The 24,417-nt window shown below is 44.4% G+C and overlaps 1 protein-coding gene across 1 annotated transcript; it reads right to left on the bottom strand.

Moving 5' to 3' along the window:
* Window positions 1-1,744: 1,744 nt before the first annotated feature.
* LOC126088162 (G-protein coupled receptor dmsr-1-like) lies at window positions 1,745-23,544 on the bottom strand. The gene is made up of 3 exons (XM_049906285.1): window positions 23,147-23,544; window positions 18,301-18,532; window positions 1,745-2,251 (listed from the first exon to the last, which is right to left on the bottom strand). The coding sequence occupies exons 1-3, from the start codon at window positions 23,542-23,544 to the stop codon at window positions 1,745-1,747; spliced, it is 1,137 nt and encodes a 378-aa protein (XP_049762242.1).
* Between the last annotated feature and the right edge of the window lie 873 nt (window positions 23,545-24,417).

The following is a 24,417-nucleotide window of genomic DNA, read 5'->3' as shown; positions in this document are numbered from 1 at the left end:
GTGTGTAAACAACATATTCGTTTTATTTAATTATAAATTTCAGATTACCATAGGATCTCATTCCACTTTGGGCTCACAACAGTGAAAAGAGAAGTCCATTGAATTACCTGAAATCTATATTTTATCTGAATTTATAGTATTTGAATCTGGAACATACATTGTTTGAATAATACAGACAGTCTTATTTAGCATTACTTCCATGCCCTTCTGTGAACTGAAATAAAATTAAATCAAAATATAGACAGTACTTTCAGTAAATTAATATTAACCAGAAACATCAAAAGAAAGAATATCATCATTAAGCAAGTAAGCCCAAAACCGTCTTAAGTAAGATGAATTTTTACCAATGGAAAGGATAACAGTGCTGTAGCTCTTAATCAATACTGTCAACTGTGTTTTCAGTTTAATAACACTGTTATAGATCAAACTGAAGCACAGATTCAATATTTCCGTAATTTCTCTTCGTTGTGTTATTTATTTAAGTTTAATAGTGTCATTTGAGAAAGCAACAACAAGTTCTAAGACACCAATGTAATCACTACTGCATAACACATAGCTGAGATTACAGGAAAAAGACAGAGGAAAATTTTATCATTCTGAGCACTTATCCTACACAATGCACACTCATAGAGACATAGATTAACTACAGCCTAGAGAAACATCAATTATTGTAGAAAATACTTGTCTGGATTTATGTTAAATGTCAGTGTTGAAACGTTTTTAAGTACATTACCCTGTTGTTTCACCTGTGAAAATTTGCGTAGATACAAAAATAAATTCTGTATTATCATTTACTGAGCTAGTTATGACACTTTAAATGATGGAGCACATGTAATTATTTTTCAACTAGGAATTTCCTTCTCATGATTTTCTCATGCAACCAGTTGGTATTATGAGCTCATCTGATGTAAATGATCAAAGTTATTGGCTTTGGTAATCTGTTAGACAGTTTTCGATGTGATCACAGTGTGAAGATTTAACTTTAAATCAACTTGCATCACAGTGATGCATAAATGTTGATGAAAGGTTAGTTTCGTAGTAATTCCGATCAATAGAAATGGTAAACAGCATTCTACAATCCAGCTACTTACTAGTGACGAAAGGGTGGATCTCACCCTTATTCAAAATGTAGAGCATTCCACATAAAGAAATAAAATACACCATTTATATTACCAGAGCTTTTGTAGTTAATTAAAGGGCAATATAGCCTATTGAAAACCAGCAACTGCTGTCAGAGTTATTATCTTTGATCTTGGTCTAGTTGGACATACCTTTGGAAAACAGTTCTTGATTGTTTAATCTCACTGTATGCCACTTTAATTTTCTTGTTAGTCATAATGAAAACAGTCTTAATGACAAGGTAGAAACAGCCCCTTAAAGGGTTTCTACTCTGTGTAGCAGTTTAATAAATATCTATAAAGGGGTAACAATAGCTGTTCAGCTAGTTGCAAGTTTCATAATGGGCAACAATATTCCTTATACAAACGAACATGTACAAAAAGGTAAGTCACTCAAGCGTAAAAAAAGGAAAGTACAAAATGCAAACTTCTGTAGAAATGTTTCACTCTTCTTTGAATCTTTAAAGCATACCACATCAGGTAGAAGCACTCACTTGGTTGCAGTCACATAGCAAGTGGAGTTAGGGTTTCAAATGCTTCAACAATCTCTGGAGATAATAATAGAAATTACGAGTATTGAATTCCGAGTATCAACTGGAAGTGGGAAGCCGTGTGTATTTTCAATGTCACACAAATGTCGAATGCACTTCCGTGCAGGAGACTGCGTGGTTGTGACGGTGATGATGATTCATGTTGTTTGCTACTGGCGGTGCACAGTTGTCTCCCATCGCCAGCGACGCTCCAGCGTTCGCCGCATGCCCGGCACCGCGCTTGATGAGTGGGCAGAACAGTTGCGAAAAGGTGGTGCGGAACTGCCGGCTCATGGTGCAGTACAGGATGAAGTTGACGGCGCCGTTGAAGAGCGCCAGCATGTCCATCACTTCGCTGAACAGCTTGTAGCAGTTGAGGAAGAAGCACGGCCGCAGCAGCACGCTCAGCAGCCCGAGCACGCCGCTGGGCACCTCGGTTGCCAGGAACAGCAGCAGCACGGCCACGAGCATGCGCGTGGTGCGGTGCGCGCGCTGACCGCGGCCTGTCAGCGCCGCGTGCCGCCGCCCGCTGCGCACCAGTGTGCGCACCAGCCACACGCTCAGCAGTGAGAGCATGGTGCACGGCACCAGCCGCAGCACCACCTGCAACAGCCGCGGCGTCGAAACAATCGAGAGGCGTCATGGCGAGCTGGTGACAACAACACTGTCTGCAGGAGTCATGGCAGAAGCCACAAGCTCAGCAGTAAGAGCGTGGTGCACGGCAGCAGCAGCAGCACCACCTGCAACAGCCGCGGTATTGAAACAATTGAAACAGGTCGTAGCGAGATGGCGACAACAACACTGCCTGCAGCAGTCGTGGCAGCAACCGCCAACCAAGACACAGCAGCAGTGGGGAGGTAAGCAATGTTGTGACTGTGGTGTCACCGCCAGACACCACACTTGCTAGGTGGTAGCTTTAAATCGGCCGCGGTCCATTAGTACATGTCGGACCCGCGTGTCGCCACTGTCAGTAATTGCAGACCGAGCGCCACCACACGGCAGGTCTAGAGAGACTTACTAGCACTCGCCCCAGTTGTACGACGACTTTGCTAGCGACTACACTGACGAAGCCTTTCTCTCATTTGCCAAGAGATAGTTAGAATAGCCTTCAGCTGAGTCCATGGCTACGACCTAGCAAGGCGCCATTAACCATTTCTAGAGAGTCTCACTTGTATCATCAAGAATGCTGTATAAAATGATGGATTAAAGTTAAGTATTCCAGCAGCTATGTACTTTCCTTTATAGCATTCGTTACGTATCCTGTTTCAGACCTAGCGCCACCTGCGTGCTTTGCACGCGTGCATTTCGGCCTCCTCTTGCAACACAGTGTTGGCTCTTCTGCCAACACTACAGTGACTTTTACGAGGTCCAATCCAGCAGTGTACCGTATAGTTTCGTCCGTGTGCTTTGGTCGTTCAGTTATGGAATTTCTGCATATTAATATAATATTCAATAGACCAAAATCTCGCCTATTCCTTTGTGTTGGATTTTGTCGATATCTTACAAGTCCCTATCCAGAAGCGAATTTTCAAGTCTCACATGTGTGCTTTGGTCAGTCAGTTTTTCAAACACTGTAACTTAATAAAATTTATTAGACACAATTCTCGTATTTTCGTCACTGTCTATACAAAGTTTGGTAGCGCATGTCGACAGTCGTTTGTTTGCTCGTTAATAATTGGCATTCAGTGCCGTACAGTCGCAATCAAGTCGTGAGATGTTCTATTAACTCCTTTATTTGAACATGTTACGCGTTTCGGGATTAAATTAATCTTTAGACATCTGTTACAAAATGTACAAAACGTGAGTGAACTGCACACTCAACGCGTCTCAGCGTTACAGAAAATGAGAACGGGTCATATGAGTAATATACCGCTAACTTCATTTCATTGGTAACCAACTATGCGTACAGCCTTGACAACTCAAGGAAAGTGTCCAATAACATACGACTATAACTCAAACAATGGAAAATCCAGGATGGAATGCAACAATAGCAGAGAAGGGAAGTTGCAACTCGCCATATAACGGAGATGCGGAGTAGCGACAGGCACAACAAAAAGATTCAGACAATTATAGCTTTCGTCCTGTGCGTGTGTTTGTGTGTGTGTGTGTGTGTAAGGCCTTAATGGCCGAAAGCTGTAACTGTGTGAATCATTTTGTTGTTCCTATCGCAATTCAGCATCTCAGCTATATGGTGGAATACGACTAAAACTGCCACACAAGCAGTTTTGAAGCAGAGTGTATACTGACACTAAACAAGTCAATTAGCAGCAAAGCAGCCTCGGTAGGGGGCGCTGCATGGTCATGCGCTCCATGCATTCACATGTAATTTAATAATAATATACCCAGCATATAACATGTAACAGGGTGTAATTACGACTATCAACTGGAATGGTACTTCTGTACACGTTTAACACTAAAGGGGTTTTTTAAAAAATTTTTAGAGACTTCAAAATTTTTACATTGCCGTACTATACCTATAGCCAATAGTGGTATTAAGCACAACTGAAACCATATGTCAATATAAAATAAATAAGAGGGAGGAATTCCTTCATGAATGGACCTTTCAACCTTCCCTAATATCTAATAGAATACCACCAACTTAAATATAATCAACATTATCCATCTTAAACTAAAACCCCGTGATCGGCTCATGTACGCAAACGACCTTAGGCGCCATCTGATATAGCCAACGGCAAACGCGTCGGCGGCAGCCATCCGCCTATCAAACTACAGCCAAGTTATATTCAAGGGCCATGATTGCCCAAACAAGCCTTCAAACAACAACTTACACCCCTCTACCAACTGGAAAAAAAATTATGGTGAGAGGAAGAACAGTTTCATTAAAGCCCAAAACGCACACGTGGACTTTACCTCATACATTTCTTATATAAACTAGTGGCACGACAATTGCCGAAGTCTTCCCTACGATATCCGGATGCTAAAGAGCTTTAGATTCAAAAAACAAAAAACAAAACATTATAAGTGTTAAAACTTTAAAGTCTAAAATCAATAAAATAAATCATTATGTCACCAAGGACCACCCAAATGGAAATGGTGGTGAACGAATCCGTATATGCCAACCTATCTACCCTTCTAAGTATCCCCATATGACATTAAATTAGCAAACCACTGAGCAAAAAACCTAGCCTTTCATAACGGTACGTGCACGGAACATCGCCAGCTCCAATAAAATACACTATAATAACTTCTTACAAGGGGATAACAGACACCACACTCAAAATTGTATCCGTTCAAACAAGCCAAAAAGTCAGTAGTTCGTGTCGTGTAGTTTTCCATCCTTTTTAGTATGAATAGGAACTGTGATTGTTGTGTCCAGATGCAATCTGATTTGTTGACGAATCTCTCTTGGCTCCAGCCTGTTTAGGCTTCGGTTACACAGCAGTAGACTACCCATGGGGATCCAGCAGGCGTCCAGTATGACCCACGAGTACGCCAGTCGGTATGCACTCGTGGCCAGTCCAAGTACTGCTCGCAATGAGGTTGACCCATCACACATGGACGAGTGGGAGGTCGCTTTTGGGCTTGAGACTTTGCAAAAGACTCTCCAGAAGGCTGAAGGTAAGGTCTCCATGTGCTGTCTATGGGTGGCAATGTCTCTCAGCCACAAACAGTCGCTTGTCCTGTTTCAAAGGAGACCTCTCAGCCTACAAGATGCATGCAGTCACAGAGGGTACGATTATTGGTAGCTTGGAGTTTCAGTATTAGGTTCATTATGGGGCCCCTTTGGGGCATGAGTTCCCAGAAGAGGATGAAAGCAATACGTACTCCGTGTGCATAGCGTGTGGAGTCATTCCAGACATGGAACGGTTCCTTATCATCAACAGCAGAGTGCAGCCCACAGCAGGTCGTGGCTTATGTCAGTACCAATAACGTGAATCGCTTTTTTCGAGTGGCTATCGGAAGTGGTACAGGCTGCCAGCCTCTCTTGCAAGATGGAAGAGGAGTTCACCATTTACAGCATAGTATACACGACCGATTTCAGACCTCTGCTAAACAGCAGAATGGGGAGGTTCTGAGGCTCAGACAGTTCTACATCTACATCTACATCTACATCTACATTTATACTCCGCAAGCCACCCAAGGGTGTGTGGCGGAGGGCACTTTACGTGCCACTGTCATTACCTCCCTTTCCTGTTCCAGTCGCGTATGGTTCGCGGGAAGAACGACTGTCTGAAAGCCTCTGTGCGCGCTCTAATCTCTCTAATTTTACATTCGTGATCTCCTCGGGAGGTATAAGTAGGGGGAAGCAATATATTCGATACCTCATCCAGAAACGCACCCTCTCGAAACCTGGCGAGCAAGCTACACCGCGATGCAGAGCGCCTCTCTTGCACAGTCTGCCACTTGAGTTTGTTAAACATCTCCGTAACGCTATCACGGTTACCAAATAACCCTGTGACGAAACGCGCCGCTCTTCTTTGGATCTTCTCTATCTCCTCCGTCAACCCGATCTGGTACGGATCCCACACTGATGAGCAATACTCAAGTATAGGTCGAACGAGTGTTTTGTAAGCCACCTCCTTTGTTGATGGACTACATTTTCTAAGGACTCTCCCAATGAATCTCTACCTGGTACCCGCCTTACCAACAATTAATTTTATATGATCATTCCACTTCAAATCGTTCCGCACGCATACTCCCAGATATTTTACAGAAGTAACTGCTACCACTGTTTGTTCCGCTATCATATAATCATACAGTTCTGTGACGGTGTAGACTGTAGATTCCTCGACTTGCTCCGTACGGTGGTGGGGTTTCGGATTCCACTAAATTGGTCAGCAAACTATTACATGCAAGAAGTGGGTACACGGGTAGCAGGGGCTGTGTGGCACGGACTGGTAGGTTTATTAGGTTAGAGGGCCTTGCGAAACACAGAAAGGGCTCCAGTCTCAAAGGGTGCAGGTCGAACAGAGGAAGAACATGGCTCTAGAAACCATCGGTGCAACAGTTGTAAATTGTCGTGGCTGTGATGGGATAGTACCATAGCCCCAAACGCTAATAGAAACCAGTAATGCTGAAATCGTTATAGGCACTGTAAACTAGCTAAATCCGGAGGTAAGTTCAGCCAAAATTTTTGCGAGGGACCAAAGAGTGTTCATAAACTTTAGACTAAATACAGTTGATGGTGGCACGTTTGTTGCTGTTTGAAGCAAATTGAAGTAGATAGTTTCTGTATGTTATTATAGGTAGGGGCTATTCTTGGCCACCAGCATAAAATAATAGAAGAATCCTTTCACCGACCTCCCAACTCTGACGATACAATTGCTGAAAGGCTTAAAGAAGCTTCAAGCACATACCCGACTTATTCAGTTGTAATTGGTCGTGACTTCAATTTACCCTCGAGGTGTTGGCGAAAGTACATATTTAAATTCGGAAGTACCCATTAAACAGATCCCGAAATTGTGCTAAAAGCATTCTCTGAAAATTATTTCAACCAATAAGTTCATGAGACTGAATACCATAATTTCCAAAAATGAACGAATACTATTTCAATTCAAAAAAGCAGATAAATTAACAGTTTAAGTACAGATCAGATATGGCTTGAATTCAAAGTAATAATAGCGACAGACACTGAGATATTCACATCTAATAAATGAACAAGCGATGGACCTGATCCCACAAGGTACACAAAACAGGTCTGAACACTGTTTCAGTAACAATGAAAGAAGCATGCCAAATTTAAACGAATGGAAAACCCCAACGAAAGGCAATCTTTTACAAAAGTTCAAAATTTAACGCTGACCTCGATGCGAGATACTTATGACAGATTTCACAACAAAACTTGGTCTCGAAACCTGGCAGAAAACCCAAAGAGATTTTAGTCGTATGTAAAGTATGCTAGCGGCAAGAGACGGCCAATGCCTTTCTGCACGATAGCAATGGAAATACTATCGAAGACAGTGGTGCTAAAGCAGAGATACTACATACAGGGTTCCGAAAAGAAGGCTAAGTAAATATTCCACAATTCGAATCAACAACAGCTGCCAACATCAGTAACTATAAAATAGATATAGTCGGAGTAGTGAAGCAACTTGAATCACTTAATAAAAGCAAGTCTTCCGGTCCAGATTGTATATCAGTTAAATTCCTTTCAGAGTATCCTGGTGCAATAGCTCCCTACAATCGTAAACAATCAATCGTTCGACGAAAAATCAGTAAGCAAAGCGTGGAGAGTTACACAGGTCACACAAGTGCTCAAGTAAGGCTGTAGGAATAATCCACTGAATTACAGTCTCATATAATTAACGTCGATATGCAACAGGATTTTGGAACATATATTGTTATCGAACATTATGAATTACCTCGAAGAGAACGGTCTATTAACTCCTACTCTACACGGATTCCAAAAACATTCTTTTAGTGCAAGACAAACAGCTCTTTTTTCACTTGATGGGATTTCAAATTGGTGCAGAATTTGTAGATTTTGTAACGCCGCTTCCTTTGGACGAAGAATGAAGAATATAAAAATAATACCCCAAAGACCAGAAGTCCCAAAAATCAAGTTCTAAATTTCATAAATGAAAAAAAAGAAGCAAAACAAAGTCTCTTTTGGAATAATGTTGCTTGAATAATAGCACGTAGACAGAAAAGAAGTTCATTACCAAGTAGCTTGGTGTTTTGAAAAAGAAAGAAGACCGATAGAATCCCATTAGTTTCAAAATGAAATCATAGTAGATGGCAAAGTACCGTAATTAGAAATCACGGATTGTGATGAACGATCTTAAGGAATTCTCCTTATGAGTACTTCCTGAAAATCGTGTGTAATACCCAAGAAAGAGCCATGCATTGTTACTGTGTTACGAGAGTTTGCCGGAGCAAGTTGTACCACAACGTGTGCTCGTATACGTAGGCGCGACGAGATTGTTTTTTGAACCCTATAGATTTGCGGTCTACTACGAAGCACTGAACTTGTAAGAAGTAAATCAGTAACTTCAAATATGGTATCACGTAGAATCCGGATAGTAAATGAATCGAAATTGTCTTAAATTGAATATTTTCAGTAAAAGACTGGACATTACCCAAAGTTACAAACTATTAATGATGGACCGATATAGAGACTAAACTTTGAAACCAAATTGTGAGAAAAGAATTAAGTTCCGTAAAATGAGTTAATGGACTGTGGAACTCGCATAATATCTTGGACTGAAGTATACGCCATTAACTCCACCCAGATAGGAAGAGCTACTTCCTTACGGCAATGTTAGAATGTGAAAATAATGCAATAAACCAGCATTCAATGTTATTACTGCGTTAATGACTTCTTTCAATCCATTCAATATTGTGTACTCAGTAAATAATTATCTGTGCGACGATATTGATTGTCCAAGGAACGCCGCATTAACAAATTATCGCTCTGATACGAACTATTAGGCTCAAGGGAACTCAAAAACTTTAGTGGGAATATTGGTGTTGTGTATGTACTGAAGCTATGATTAATACCGGAATAGGAACTGATATATCCTTACGTGTAGCTGTGTATAAATAAGCCGGGGAGCACGTAACTGCTTGAACTGTTCGAGACAAATAGTACGCACTCGGTGGTATTTCAGCGCAGCCCAAATAGAGTTTATTATATAACGTCAATACGTACAGCTCTACCGCTAGTTAGACAGACTGCGACGTTATAATTTCCAGAAGGTTTCCGACACCGTAGCTCAATAGTGGCTTGCTATCTAACGGCGTACTTAGGGAATATTGTCAGAGTTATGTGACTGTGTTCATAAATTCCTACCAGAGTGGTCACAGCTGGTAGCAACTGACGGAAAGTTATTGAGTAAGATAGAAGGAACTTCTGGCGTTCCCCAAAGTAGTGTTATAGGCCTTCCGGTGTTCCTGTTCTATGTAAACGATTCAGATTTATTGTCTAGTGAAGTCATCAGAAAATCCATGCCGAGTGAAAAAGGAGTTAGATAGCAATTCTATTGATCCTAAATAATGGAAAGTGTCAGGTCATCCACATGAGCGATAGAAGGAATCCCTTAAACTTCGGTTACACAATAAATCAAACAAATCTACATGTCATAACTGCAACAAAGTACCTAGGAATTACAATGACCAACAACTTAAATTGGAAATACCACCTAAAACTGCAGAGAAGGGGAATCAAAGACTGCGTTTTGCTGGCAGAACACTTAGAATATGCTTTTTTCTTTGTCATGAGTCTACTGACTGGTTTGATGCGGCCGCCACGAATTCCTTTCGTGTGCTAACTTCTTCATCTCAGAGTAGCACTTGCAACCTACGTCCTCAATTATTTGCTTGACGTATTCTAATCTCTGTCTTCCTCTACAGTTTTTGCCCTCTACAGCTCCCCCTAGTACCATGGAAGTCACTCCCTCATGTCTTAGCAGATGTCCTATCATCCTGTCCCTTCTCCTTATCAGTGTTTTCCACATATTCCTTTCCTCTCCGATTCTGCGTAGAACCTCCTCATTCCTTACCTTATCAGTCCACCTAATTTTCAACATTCGTCTATAGCACCACATCTCAAATGCTTCGATTCTCTTCTGTTCCGGTTTTCCCACAGTCCATGTTTCACTACCATACAATGCTGTACTCCAGACGTATATCCCCAGAAATTTCTTCCTCAAATTAAGGCCGGTATTTGATATTAGTAGACTTCTCTTGGCCAGAAATACCTTTCTTGCCATAGCGAGTCTGCTTTTGATGTCCTCCTTGCTCCGTCCGTCATTGGTTATTTTACTGCCTAGGTAGCAGAATTCCGTAACTTCATTGACTTCGTGACCATCAATCCTGATGTTAAGTTTCTCGCTGTTCTCATTTCTACTACTTCTCATTACCTTCGTCTTTCTCCGATTTACTCTCAAACCATACTGTGTACTCATTAGACTGTTCATTCCGTTCAACAGATCATTTAATTCTTCTTCACTTTCACTCAGGATAGTAATGTCATCAGCGAATCGTATCATTGATATCCTTTCACCTTGTATTTTAATTCCACTCCTGAACCTTTCTTTTATTTCCATCATTGCTTCCTCGATGTACAGATTGAAGAGTAGGGGTGAAACGCTACAGCCTTGTCTTACACCCTTCATAATACGAGCACTTCGTTCTTGATCGTCCACTCTTATTTTCCTCTTGGTCGTTGTACATATTGTATATGACCCGTCTCTCCCTATAGTTTACCCCTACTTTTTTCAGAATCTCGAACAGCTTGCACCATTTTATATTGTCGGACGCTTTTTCCAGGTCGACAAATCCTATGAAAGTGTCTTGATTTTTCTTTAGCCTTGCTTCCATTATTAGCCGTAACGTCAGACTTGCCTCTCTCGTCCCTTTACTTTTCCTAAAGCCAAACTGATCGTCACCTAGCGCCGTCTCAATTTTCTTTTCCATTCATCTGTATATTATTCTTGTAAGCAGCTTCGATGCATGAGCTGTTAAGCTGATTGTGCGATAATTCTCGCACTTGTCAGCTCTTGCCGTCTTCGGAATTGCGTTGATGATGCTTTTCCGAAAGTCAGATGGTATATCGCCAGACTCATATATTCTACACGACAACGTGAATAGTCGTTTTGTTGCCAACTTCCCCAATGATTTTAGAAATTCTGATGGAATGTTATCTATGCCTTCTGCCTTATTTGACCGTAAGTCCTCCGAAGCTCTTTTAAATTCCGATTCTAATACTGGATCCCCTATCTCTTCTAAATCGACTCCTGTTTCTTCTTCTATCACATCAGACAAATCTTCACCCTCATAGAGGCTTTAAATGTATTCTTTCCACATATCGGCTCTCTCTCCTCTGCATTTAACAGTGGAATTCCCGTTGCACTCTTAATGTTACCACCGTTGCTTTTAATGTCACGAAAGGTTGTTTTGACTTTCCTGTATACTGAGTCTGTCCTTCCGACAATCATACCTTTTTCGATGTCTTCACATTTTTCATGCAGCCGTTTCGTCTTAGCTTCCCTGCACTTCCTATTTATTTCATTCCTCAGCGACTTGTATTTCTGTATTCCTGATTTTCCCGGAACATGTTTGTACTTCCTCCTTTCATCAATCAACTGAAGTATTACTTCTGTTACCCATGGTTTCTTCGCAGCTACCTTCTTTGTACCTATGTTTTCCTTCCCAACTTCTGTGATGGCCCTTTTTAGAGATGTCCATTCCTCTTCAACTGTACTGCCTACTGCGCTATTCCTTATTGCTGTATCTATAGCGTTAGAGACCTTCAAACGTATCTCGTCATTCCTTAGTACCTCCGTATCCCACTTCTTTGCGTATTGATTCTTCCTGACTAATGTCTTGAACTTCAGCCTACTCTTCATCACTACAATATTGTGATCTGAGTCTATATCTGCTCCTGGGTACGCCTTACAATCCAGTATCTGATTTCGGAATCTCTGTCTGACCATGATGTAATCTAATTGAAATCTTCCCGTACCTCCCGGCCCTTTCCATGTATACCTCCTCTTCTTGTGATTCTTGAACAGGGTATTCGCTATTACTAGCTGAAACTTGTTACAGAACTCAATTAGTCTTTCTCCTCTTTCATTCCTTGTCCCAAGCCCATATTCTCCTGTAACCTTTTCTTCTACTCCTTTCGCTACAACTGCATTCCAGTCGCACATGACTATTAGATTTTCGTCCCCCTTTACATACTGCATTACCCTTTCAATATCCTCATACACTTTCTCTACCTGTTCATCTTCAGCTTGCGACCTCGGCATGTATACCTGAACTATGCTTGTCGGTGTAGGTCTGCTGTCGATTCTGATTAGAACAACCCGGTCACTGAACTGTTCACAGTAACACAGCCTCTGCCCTACCTTGCTATTCATTATGAATAGAATATGCTACAAAAGTACTAAAATAGACTGCCTACACTACTTATGTCTGTCCTCTTTTGTAGTACTGTTGTATGATGTGGGATCCTTACCTGACAGTATTAATTGAGTACATCGAGAACATTCAAAGAGGGGCAACTCGTTTTGTGTTATTGGGAAATTGTAGAGAGGGTGTCGTCGTCATGATACAGGATTTGGTAGCAATATCATTAAAACAAAAGCGTCTCGGGTTGCTATGTGTTATTAACATTAAATTTCAATTACCGGCTTTCTCCTCCGAATGCGAAAATATTTTGTTGACACCGACTTACATAGGGAGAAACGATCGTCATAATAAAATAAGGGAAATCAGAACTCGTACAGAAAGATATGTGTTCGTTTGTTTCTGTGGACTGTTCGAGAGTGGAGTAAGAGAGAACTGTTGTAAAAGTGTTTCGATGAACCCTTTGTCAGGCACTTACGTTGATTTGCCGAGTATCCATGTAGATGTACATCTAGATGTGAAGGGGGTCACCGTGACTAGGATGGAGCAGTATTATCACCACATTTAGCCATCACTGCGTAACGAATCTGTCACCGTAATGCACATAGTATAGACTGGTATTAGTAGCAGCTTGTCAACTTGCTTTGTTGCCTCCCACTAAAGCCCGAGGCTGATGAGCAACAACATGGCATGTGGCATCACAACAAACATAACCTGCCACAGGCACACCATGAACAGCACCCAGATGGGCGGCACGGAATGGCTGTCTGGTTAACGACACCATTTTACGGATTGCGCGGCCCCCCTGCCTGAGTATCGAGTCCTCCCCCGTGCATAGGTGTATGTTTTTTTCTCAGCATAGGTTAGTTTAAGTAGTGTGTAAATCTAGGAACTGATGATCTCAGTAGTTTGGCCTCTTAGGAATTCACACACACACACACACACACACACACACACACACACACATACACGTATGCACACACAGACGCAGGTGGAACATTGACTGCAACAGCCACAGTACTGAGAATTAAAGAGGGGCGCAACCACTAGTCTCAACAGCTGTATCACCTTTCGCAGATGTAATGAAACAGAAACTACAATTCTGCCACCATAATGCATGGGGTGAAGTACGTGCATTAGCTGCAGCTTGTACTGGTGCTGCGCTGCCTGCTGTTGCATACCATCCATACTGAGCAGTGGAAGTTTGACACACGGCCCCTATACCACCACTAACTGCCACATTTTAACAGTTAAGATGCTGTGGTGACACCGTTATGTGTAGCCACAGCTCTCTTCACTGTCATGGTATCAACAACTCAGGGTCGGATTTAGCGCCGGCCGGGATGGCCGAGCGGTTCTAGGCGCTACAGTCTGTAACCACACGACCGCTACTGTCGCAGGTTCGAATCCTGCCTCGGGCATGGATGTGTGTGATGTCCTTAGGTTAGTTAGGTTTAAGTAGTTCTAAGTTCTAGGGGACGGATGATCTCAGAAGTTAAGTCCCATAGTGCTCAGAGCCATTTGAACCATTTTTGGGATTTAGCCACATGCTTCCATCAGTTGTGAATCCACTCGCAGTTGTAACTCACAAACAGTTCTGCCACCTTATGCATTTGGTGCAGTGCACCTGCTGCTTGAAGTCCAGAACTACAGATTGCTTTCTTGCATTGGTTTCCTGTATGATAACATGCCATGAATGAGCTGCTAGAACATGGCACACGGCCTTTGCCTCAGCACATCTGCGATAACTATAGCCTCAACACTTAAACTGCGCTGCATTCACACACAGGTTCCCACTAAAGTGCTGATTCCAGCTAGCCTGTTGTCAACATTTAAAAAGTGGCACAGTCACCAATATGCGCAAGCTGCATTACCATCCATTGGCATCATTTGACAACAGTTCTACCAAAATAATGTATGCGGTCCAGTGCCCACAAACTGCTGGCTGCTTCTCTCTGCACACTGGAGTGTATACCAGCTGCACCATGATCAGTCATATCATTGTACATGGTGCCAGACACAGCACCACTTGCAACACGCTCAGCAGCACTAAGGTCACAGAGCATTTGTGACCCCTACGTTCCAGCCACATAACAGCCTTCATCAGTAACGATATTAACATTTAAACAGGGGCATAATCGCGGAGCACGTGCATCACTGCACATGGGTGAAGCTGAATATAAGTTATGGAACCATAATGCACGTAGTGCAGTCTACACTCTGGCTGTGAGACGTAAATGAGACAAGACTCTTCCCACTGTGTACCATCCTGTGTACCAGCCACAGGCAGCTAGCCACCTAATACATTGTGAAGTTACTTAATCAGTGCATTTCTACTTCCATTCCAAACCGGAATGAGGAAAAATTTATAGGGTGTATGTCTGGATAGCAACCATTATCTCCCTCGTTTGTTCTTATGCCCTTAACCAAGATGATAGTTTGAAGCATTAAATTCGTTCAATTGTCTGCGATAATTTCAGGTTCTCTAAATCTCCTCTTGTAGCTTCTAACGTTTTGCGATAAATTCACTTCTTTTCTCTAAAGAAAAAAGTCTTTCGAAAAACCTTAGTAATCAGACTGACCATTAGAGATACAGCAGCACCTCTGTTAATTTTTTCCACCTCCCTCATTAATTCGTCCAGGTGGCGATCCCAAATATTTGAGTATTATTCGTGTACTCCATATACAGTCTTCTATACAGTTGAACTACATTTTTCTAGAACTCTCCTAATGAACTGTTGCTGGCGATTCACGTTTCTCACAACAGATATTAAGTTGTTGATGTATTTAAAGAAATTCTGTAACGTCACGGTGCTATGACTATGCGACATCAAGAAAGGACAGTAGTCTCAAAATGCTGCTCAACTTGTCTGACAGATCATTTGTCTACCTGGAGAAGAGGTATGGTCCTAACACACTTCTCTGGGACATTCTGACGTTACCTTGGTCTGTGATGAGCAATCGCTGCCCCTTAGAGGATACTAGGTTCTGTTATTAGAAAAATGCTTCAATCCTGTGACATACAGTAGACTCTCACTAATTCATACCCCATCAAAGCAAATTTCTCCTTTAATCCGCGTTTTGATTAACTTAATAGGAAAAATATCGACAAGTCTACGATGTCTGATGTGTTTTGGTATCTTGGAAGCGATTGTGATGACAGACCGCTCTGAAAACACTCCATAACCCGAAAAAAGTTGGTAAACCCGATTATTCGAATTGTTCAGATAATAAAGAAAGAGAGAAAGAGAGGGAGAGGGCAAATAAAGTAAACACCGAAAGAAATAGGATGTACCGAAAAGTGGAAAAGTGTACATTGTCGACAGTCTTAATCATGAAGCAGGAAGATAGGGCTGCTGAAACTTAACCTAAGGAGAGAGACAGCGGATCCGGTGAAGTTAGTTCCCACATCTTGAGAAACGCTTTGTTAATTTCGAGGGCAAAATGTTTTTGTTGAGGGTGAGTTTTAAATAAAATTTCACTGTTAGTTTGAGCAGTGAAGGGGTCCTCGTAGGTTAATGGTGGCACACTATTGCTTTTAAAAAGACTTAACTTCCTTTTGAAGAAAATTAGTGGCAAAAACGCGAACTTTGGTGAAACAGTTTGTTCAAGATGTAAAGTGGAGTGAAATTGAGTAGGTCAAAGACGACGTTCTTTAAATTGCAGTTATAGTTGTTATTACTTCACCGTGTAGATGAATCCCTTCGTTACCACAGCTACAGTATGATACTATTTCCAGCCTATACTCATGTTTTGACTTTCTCGTGATTGCACTGTATAGTACGGTCTTTCAGTTTTTTAAACTTTTTGTTAGGTCTTCCGAGCTGGCTTTGAGAAATGGTTGACAGAGAACAGCAATTTCTAAAATATGGAAATATGCGGAGTGTAACGGGTATATTTACAGATATTTTTATGGATGTAACTTTAACATGTATACAATTCAGTGTGTTGGTTGGTTTTTATCTACATCTAACGGTCTTCCCACAAACAGGTCATAACTTTATATTTTGTGAATCGCTGCAAATGCACCACTATATGGACTACACCTGTCAGCACCGAGAGAGGTGGCGCAGTGGTTAGCACACTGGACTCGCATTCTGGAGGACGACGGTTCAGTCCCGCGTCCGACCATCCTGATTTACGTTTTCGTGATTTCCCTAAATGGCTCCAGGCAAATGCCGGGGGGGGGGGGGTTCCTTTCAAAGGACACGGCCGACATCCTTCCCAAATCCGATGTGACCGATGACCTTGTTGTCTGGTTCCTCCCATGAAACAACCAACCCCCCGCCAAAAATGAAATGGCTCTGAGCACTATGGGACTTAACTGCTGTGGTCATCAGTCCCCTAGAACTTAGAATTACTTAAACTTTACTAACCTAAGTACATCACACACATCCATACCCGAGGCGGGTTTCGAACCTGCGACCGTAGCGGTCGCGCGGTTCCAGACTGTAGCGCCTAGAACCGCTCGGCCACTTCGGCCGGCGCCAAAAATGAACCATGAACCTGTAAGCGTAGACTTACCGTTTTGCACCCACATGTCAACAACTTACCTAACGCTCAAGGGAGGATAAGCATTGATGGCTTACTCTTGCCATACCTACTTCGAGATAATAACCAACCTAAAACATATTCTTTTAGCTATAATTATTTGTTTGCAAAAGAAGTAAACATTTATATAATATTCCTCAGTACACCGTTGTCAGTCACCAACAGAAATATCTGAAATTTGTGCCGGTCACAATTTGTACAATATGTCTGTTGAAATTTCTACATCTACATCTACATTTATACTCCGCAAGCCACCCAACGGTGTGTGGCGGAGGGCACTTTATGTGCCACTGTCATTACCTCCCTTTCCTGTTCCAGTCGCGTATGGTTTGCGGGAAGAACGACTGTCTGAAAGCCTCTGTGCGCGCTCTCATCTCTCTAATTTTACATTCGTGATCTCCTCGGGAGGTATAAGTAGGGGGAAGCAATATATTCGATACCTCATCCAGAAACGCACCCTCTCGAAACCTGGCGAGCAAGCTACACCGCGATGCAGAGCGCCTCTCTTGCAGAGTCTGCCACTTGAGTTTGTTAAATATCTCCGTAACGCTATCACGGTTACCAAATAACCCTGTGACGAAACGTGCCGCTCTTCTTTGGATCTTCTCTATCTCCTCCGTCAACCCGATCTGGTACGGATCCCACACTGATGAGCAATACTCAAGTATAGGTCGAACGAGTGTTTTGTAAGCCTCCTCCTTTGTTGATGGACTACATTTTCTAAGGACTCTCCCAATGAATCTCAACCTGGTACCCGCCTTACCAACAATTAATTTTATATGATCATTCCACTTCAAATCGTTCCGCACGCATACTCCCAGATAGTTTACAGAAGTAACTGCTACCAGTGTTTGTTCCGCTATCATATAATCATACAATACAGGATCCTTCTTTCTATGTATTCGCAATACATTACATTTGTCTATGTTAAGGGTCAGTTGCCACTCCCTGCACCAAGTGCCTATCCGCTGCAGATTTCCCTGCATTTCGCTACAATTTTCTAATGTTGCAACTTCTCTGTATACTACAGCATCATCCGCGAAAAGCCGCATGGAACTTCCGACACTATCTACTAGGTCATTTATATATATTGTGAAAAGCAATGGTCCCATAACACTCCCCTGTGGCACGCCAGAGGTTACTTTAATGTCTGTAGACGTCTCTCCGTTGATAACAACATGCTGTGTTCTGTTTGGGATATTGTGTTCAGCTCGAGCCATGCCTTATAATTCCACGCTGATAATATCAAGTATGTGTAACAGAGACAGAAGGGTTGACGCAGTACTGACCGAGTACAGCCAGAAGCTGGCGTGGTAGAGCAGCCGGTCGTCGCGCTCGGCGGCGTCGCTGAGCCCCACGTGGTAGAGCGTCACCTCGCCCTCCGGCTCCCGCACTTGCGTCTCGCGGATCTCGAAGATGGCGATGGGCGGGCTGCAGGCGAGGGCGGGCAGCGCGTAGCACAGCGCGATGGCCGCGTGGCAGCGCCGAAGCGTGCACAGCGTGCGCGCGCGCTCCGGGTACCTGCAGGCGAGCGGGGAGGGGGCGCTGCGGTCAGTCAGCACGTGAGGTGCGTTGGCCTGCTGCGCGTTGGCCGAGGAAGAAATGGCCTCGAAAACATTACGTGAGCCTCACGGTAGGCAACCCAGCTCACACTAATCCTCCTGGAAACTGATGATGTAACTCAGGTTGCCTATCGTGAGGGGCACAAAAGGCACTACTGTGCAAAAGTTACGGACAACCTAAATAAATTAACATATTAACTACTGGGAGGAAATAAATGAAAATGTGAAAGCATGTTTCCACGGGTTTCCTTGTCATGCAGACAAAGATGGACATGACTTGGTGTGGTGTGCGTACTGTAAGACCTTCAGTACACACACCATCAGATTACATGACTTGCCTCTCTAACGAAGTAGGTGGGTGTCAGCAATATGTCTCGTGGTCTTATCATGGCGTGTTTATCTTCTGCCGTTATGTCAGACGATAGAAATGCCACTTGCACACTTAGAGTAGCAGATTGACGGTGACCAACTTTAAACAGAACTTGATTAATTTTCACACAAATTAATTAAAATAATAACAAGCATAAACATTACGTAACTTCATTCTGGACGCTACTTACAATTGACAATCTGAAGTTCATTTGGTCTTGGTACGTTAATCTTATTCTCACATATCTCTGATACTTGACAAAGTGTCTATACATTTATCTTCATGGCCATGTACAGGAATATGATAATCTTCTTAGGTGCACACTGAAACTTGACTATAAACTGGTACAAACTAATGCAGACTGGTGCAGACAAATGCAGACTGACTAATCGGAGGTCAGTACACTCGTTATAATACCTCGCGCGTTCAGGTATCACTGCGCGAGGGTGATCCGCGAGGAGAAAAGGTCTCATTGGCTGCGTTACATATTAATACGCGGATCGGCGGAAGCAGAATTTGTCCGTCTCTAAGGCAGCGCCATCTCGTAATGCGGAGATGGACAAGTGCTGCGCCTGCGCTGTTGTGCTTAGCGGGGCGTGCTCTAGTGGAAAAGTTGTGTACGCGCTTACTATGCGGAACTATGTACACAATACTTGGCGTGTGGTTTGAGTGACTGTAGTGCAAAATGGGGCTGACCTCTAACAAGTGGCAATTCAAGAAGGCTAGAAGATTGAGTGTGTTGGTTAGGTAGGATGTACAGTTCACAGAAATGGTGTACTTCATTACATTGTGGCTTCAGACAACATTTAGATGACTTCACACTGGGAATAATTATAAGGAAACTGGAAGTGGGACGAAGTGTGATGAGTTCAGCTCAGGAGACTGGTAATACTCACATCATTTTCAACTGCACGGGGTGCTTATGAAACCACAGGCACTGATGCCCGAGGGAGAGCACTGGTCGACCGTAATAAGCTGCACCAGCAGAAGACCGCTACTTTGTCCAGCAGGCAAGAAGGCACTCAGGTCGAACAGTGGTTGCAGTTACACTCGCAGTTACCAGGACGCCAAGGAACGCAACCTCACACTTCACTGTGGCACAGCGACTGCGCAGGTGTGGTCTCTGCCTTGCGAGCAGTACGCTGTATCTTGCTGACGCTCCCACATCGAAGGCACCGTTTGGGATGGTGGATAGAGACTGTATCAGCGAGGACTTGAGCTCCATTCTGTACTCGCATGAGAGCAGACTGTCTCAGTAGTGATCCTGGACTTACCTTTGATGTGGTGAGTGGTGGGAATGCACCGAGGAACGTGGCGTACCACTTCGACACTGCCTCCAAATGCATGAATGTGGATTGATGGCATCCCAGATTCCCTCATCCAAAGGAACCTCATATTACCCCAGAGGTCCGAAAATTGATGCTAAGTATATTTTTCTATGAGGAAGTACCTCTTCTCATCGACTGAGCAGTATTGCAGCACAGTTGTGAGGCTCAAACAGCCCATCAAGAACAAGCACAGGTGAAAGTTCTTGAAAGAGATAGTACTTCTCCATGACAAAGCTAGAGTACTGCTCCAAAAATTTCTGGGGGAGATCCTGGCACATTATTCCTACACCCTTGTCTCGCCATGTAACTCATGTATCTTCAGCTCCTTAAATAAATCTCTGGAAGATCAGAAGTTCACCTGTGCAGAACACTGTGATAAACTAGATCCTTCAGCAACCCACGAATTTATACACTAAAGCGATTCACTCCGTTCCTATGCCTTGAGATCGGTGTGTTATTTTCAATATCAATTTTGTATATGTACACTGTTCTCCATGTAATTAACATTTCTTTACATGTAACTGTATTCTTGTTTTCAGTACATGATGTCTTATATATCATATGCCCTGGGACTGTGTAATGTAGCCTGTGCTCGCTCGTCTTAGGCGGTTATAATTAAAGTGAAGCTACTCACAGAGATGTGGTGTCAGTAGCATTATCGTAATGCAGCGTAACTTGATATGTATGCTAATGTGCTGATATTGAAGTGATTTACGGTAGAAAAATATTAGTTCCAACTGTTGCTACCAGATGCACATCTGATACGGTAGACTGATGGTGTGGCATATATGTAGTCACTTGACAAGCAATAATGTGAGTGAACAATGAAGCTGTCGAGAAGAGAGACTGGGCACTGTTCGTCAAACTGTTTTTTTTTTTTTTTGTGAATAGCACCAATTACTATGCTTGATTGAGAGAGTGTGACTGACTGGACAGTCTGAGGAGAAGACCAATATCTTTAAATAGTTTAAAGAATTTGATAAAGAAATTCGAAAATGTGAGTGAGCTCAGTGTGTCATGATGAAGAATATGGCATCCAAACCCAGTGGAAGTTACCAGAGACATATTCGGTCTCTACATGCCAGTATAAAGGAATGTGTGGTTCAGATTTTAACTGGAACTGCTGCGAGCGATTGCTCATCACATCGTTTTATGGATGCAGCATCTCGTTGAAATCCTGAGCTACTACATAAACTGTGCAAGTGAAATTACATAAAAGAATTTAAATTGATTCCACATTAATGCATCTACCAACTTTCACTGCTGGACGATAATTACAGCAGACACTGGGCCTCTGGGAGTAGCTATACTTTAATTATAAGCACACAGTACGTCTTATGCCCCGTTATCAGATGTAGCATGTTGGGTTGCCCATCTTAGGGCGTGTGAAATACACTCCTGGAAATGGAAAAAAGAACACATTGACACCGGTGTGTCAGACCCACCATACTTGCTCCGGACACTGCGAGAGGGCTGTACAAGCAATGATCACACGCACGGCACAGCGGATACACCAGGAACCGCAGTGTTGGCAGTCGAATGGCGCTAGCTGCGCAGCATTTGTGCACCGCCGCCGTCAGTGTCAGCCAGTTTGCCGTGGCATACGGAGCTCCATCGCAGTCTTTAACACTGGTAGCATGCCGCGACAGCGTGGACGTGAACCGTATGTGCAGTTGACGGACTTTGAGCGAGGGCGTATAGTGGGCATGCGGGAGGCCGGGTGGACGTACCGTCGAATTGCTCAACACGTGGGGCGTGAGGTCTCCACAGTACATCGATGTTGTCGCCAGTGGTCGGCGGAAGGTGCACGTGCCCGTCGACCTGGGACCGGACCGCAGCGACGCACGGATGCACGCCAAGACCGTAGGATCCTACACAGTGCCGTAGGGGACCGCACCGCCACTTCCCAGCAAATTAGGGACACTGTTGCTCCTGTGGTATCGGCGAGGACCATTCGCAACCGTCTCCATGAAGCTGGGCTACGGTCCCGCACACCGTTAGGCCGTCTTCCGCTCACGCCCCAACATCGTGCAGCCCGCCTCCAGTGGTGTCGCGACAGGCGTGAATGGAGGGACGAATGGAGACGTGTCGTCTTCAGCGATGAGAGTCGCTTCTGCCTTGGTGCCAATGATGGTCGTATGCGTGTTTGGCGCCGTGCAGGTGAGCGCCACAATCAGGACTGCATACGACCGAGGCACACAGGGCCAACACCCGGCATCATGGTGTGGGAAGCGGTCTCCTACACTGGCCGTACACCACTGGTGATCGTCGAGGGGACACTGAATAGTGCACAGTACATCCAAACCGTCATCGAACCCATCGTTCTACCATTCCTAGACCGGCAAGGGAACTTGCTGTTCCAACAGGACAATGCACGTCCGCATGTATCCCGTGCCACCCAACGTGCTCTAGAAGGTGTAAGTCAACTACCCTGGCCTGCAAGATCTCCGGATCTGTCCCCCATTGAGCATGTTTGGGACTGGATGAAGCGTCGTCTCACGCGGTCTGCACGTCCAGCACGAACGCTGGTCCAACTGAGGCGCCAGGTGGAAATGGCATGGCAAGCCGTTCCACAGGACTACATCCAGCATCTCTACGATCGTCTCCATGGGAGAATAGCAGCCTGCATTGCAGCGAAAGGTGGATATACACTGTACTAGTGCCGACATTGTGCATGCTCTGTTGCTTGTGTCTATGTGCCTATGGTTCTGTCAGTGTGATCATGTGATGTATCTGACCCCAGGAATGTGTCAATAGAGTTTCCTCTTCCTGGGACAATGAATTCACGGTGTTCTTATTTCAATTTCCAGGAGTGTATTTTCTGGGTTTTGCTGTGCTCCTTTGTGCATGTCAGCAGTGAACGACAGGTACTTACCTGAGGGAGATATACCTCCAGACAGCCAGCGCAAGCGTGAGGCAGACGCTGACCGAGTGCAGCAGCAAGGAGAGGTGGGCGTGCGCGAGCAGGAGCGCGGCCCAGCCGTAGGGGAACTCCCGCTGCTCGGGCAGCACGACGTACAGGTAGGCGGCGACGGGCACGTACTCGAGCATGAGCAGCATGTCGGCGACGGCGAGCGCCGTCAGCAGGCGGTTGATGGGCGCCGCGGCCAGCTCGCGCCGCGTCAGCACCGCCACGTTGAGCGCGTTGGCCGCCGTGCCGAGCGCGCACACCAGCAGCGCGCAGTAGCCGTGCGCGCGCCGGTACGCCAGCAGCGCCTCCTGTAGCGCGCCGCCGCAGTAGCACGCCGAGCTGCGCACGAGGGCGGCGCACATCTCAGGAATCTGCTGTGGCGACCACTGGTGGGTCTCGCATAACTGTAGACCTGCCAGTGGCGACACAGGTATTGACGAGTTCGACTTGTTATCAGTCGATCATTGCGTATTGTTGGTACAACGTTTCGACGAGATTCATACTCGCCATCTTATAGCGTTATTTTCTCCTCAAAATGACGAGGAGGAAAGGCATATAATCCTACAACGCTTTGCACTCCGGCTCGGCCTCTGTATTCGCCTTCCGTCCCCTACACATACCCTGTACGACCTCATCCCCTTCGCCCACCTTCTCCTGCCCGCCAATTCGATCCCCCCCCCCACCCCCAGTTGTCCCCTCCCTCTCGGCCTCCAGCCCATTGCAGCGCCTTTACCATTGTGTCCCACCTTCTCTCCATCTCCAAGCCCACCACCTTCTTTCCCAACGCATCTTCCAGCTGCTACCCCACCCAGATGATGAGCTTCGCCCTGTCATCTACCCATCCCGCCAGCTCTATTCCCACCTTCTTCCTGCCTCCTCTTCAGGGTTCCCTGTCCTGCCCCTCGATCTGCTGAGCAGCTTTCTCCCTCCTACACCCCGTCCCTTTCTCGTGCTCCACTTCAGTGTCTCTGCACTCCCTCCTGCCATTTCTTCCCTCTTCATCTCCCGCCCTGCTTGTCTTCTGCCCCTTGGTGCACCTTCTGCCCCCTTTTTTTCTTTTTCCTCACAACCCCCAGCATCCCCACCAAACATTCCTCCAGTACCTCAGCAGGTCCTATCAGTGGTTTTTTATTCTTCACGAGAGCTCCGTCGTTTCCAGTGGTTTTTTAAGTGTCTTCTTATGTGTCATTTTTATCCTATGGCCACCTTTTAATTTGTGTTGGCCTCCAGTGCTC

Source organism: Schistocerca cancellata, chromosome 6, assembly GCF_023864275.1.
Source record: "Schistocerca cancellata isolate TAMUIC-IGC-003103 chromosome 6, iqSchCanc2.1, whole genome shotgun sequence".
NCBI lineage: Eukaryota > Metazoa > Arthropoda > Insecta > Orthoptera > Acrididae > Schistocerca > Schistocerca cancellata.
The sequence above is the reverse complement of the archived record's forward strand: the minus strand, read 5'-3'. Positions and strand labels throughout refer to the sequence as shown.

Bases quoted from the DNA above. Each gene is read 5' to 3' on its own strand.
- LOC126088162 (XM_049906285.1), bottom strand. From the start codon at position 23,544: ATGTGCGCCGCCCTCGTGCGCAGCTCGGCGTGCTACTGCGGCGGCGCG. The intron at 18,533-23,146 runs GTAAGTACCTGT...GCTCGCCTGCAG, and splicing joins TGGAGGTATATCTCCCTCAG to GTACCCGGAGCGCGCGCGCA. The intron at 2,252-18,300 runs GTCAGTACTGCG...CGGCTGTTGCAG, and splicing joins CCAGCTTCTGGCTGTACTCG to GTGGTGCTGCGGCTGGTGCC.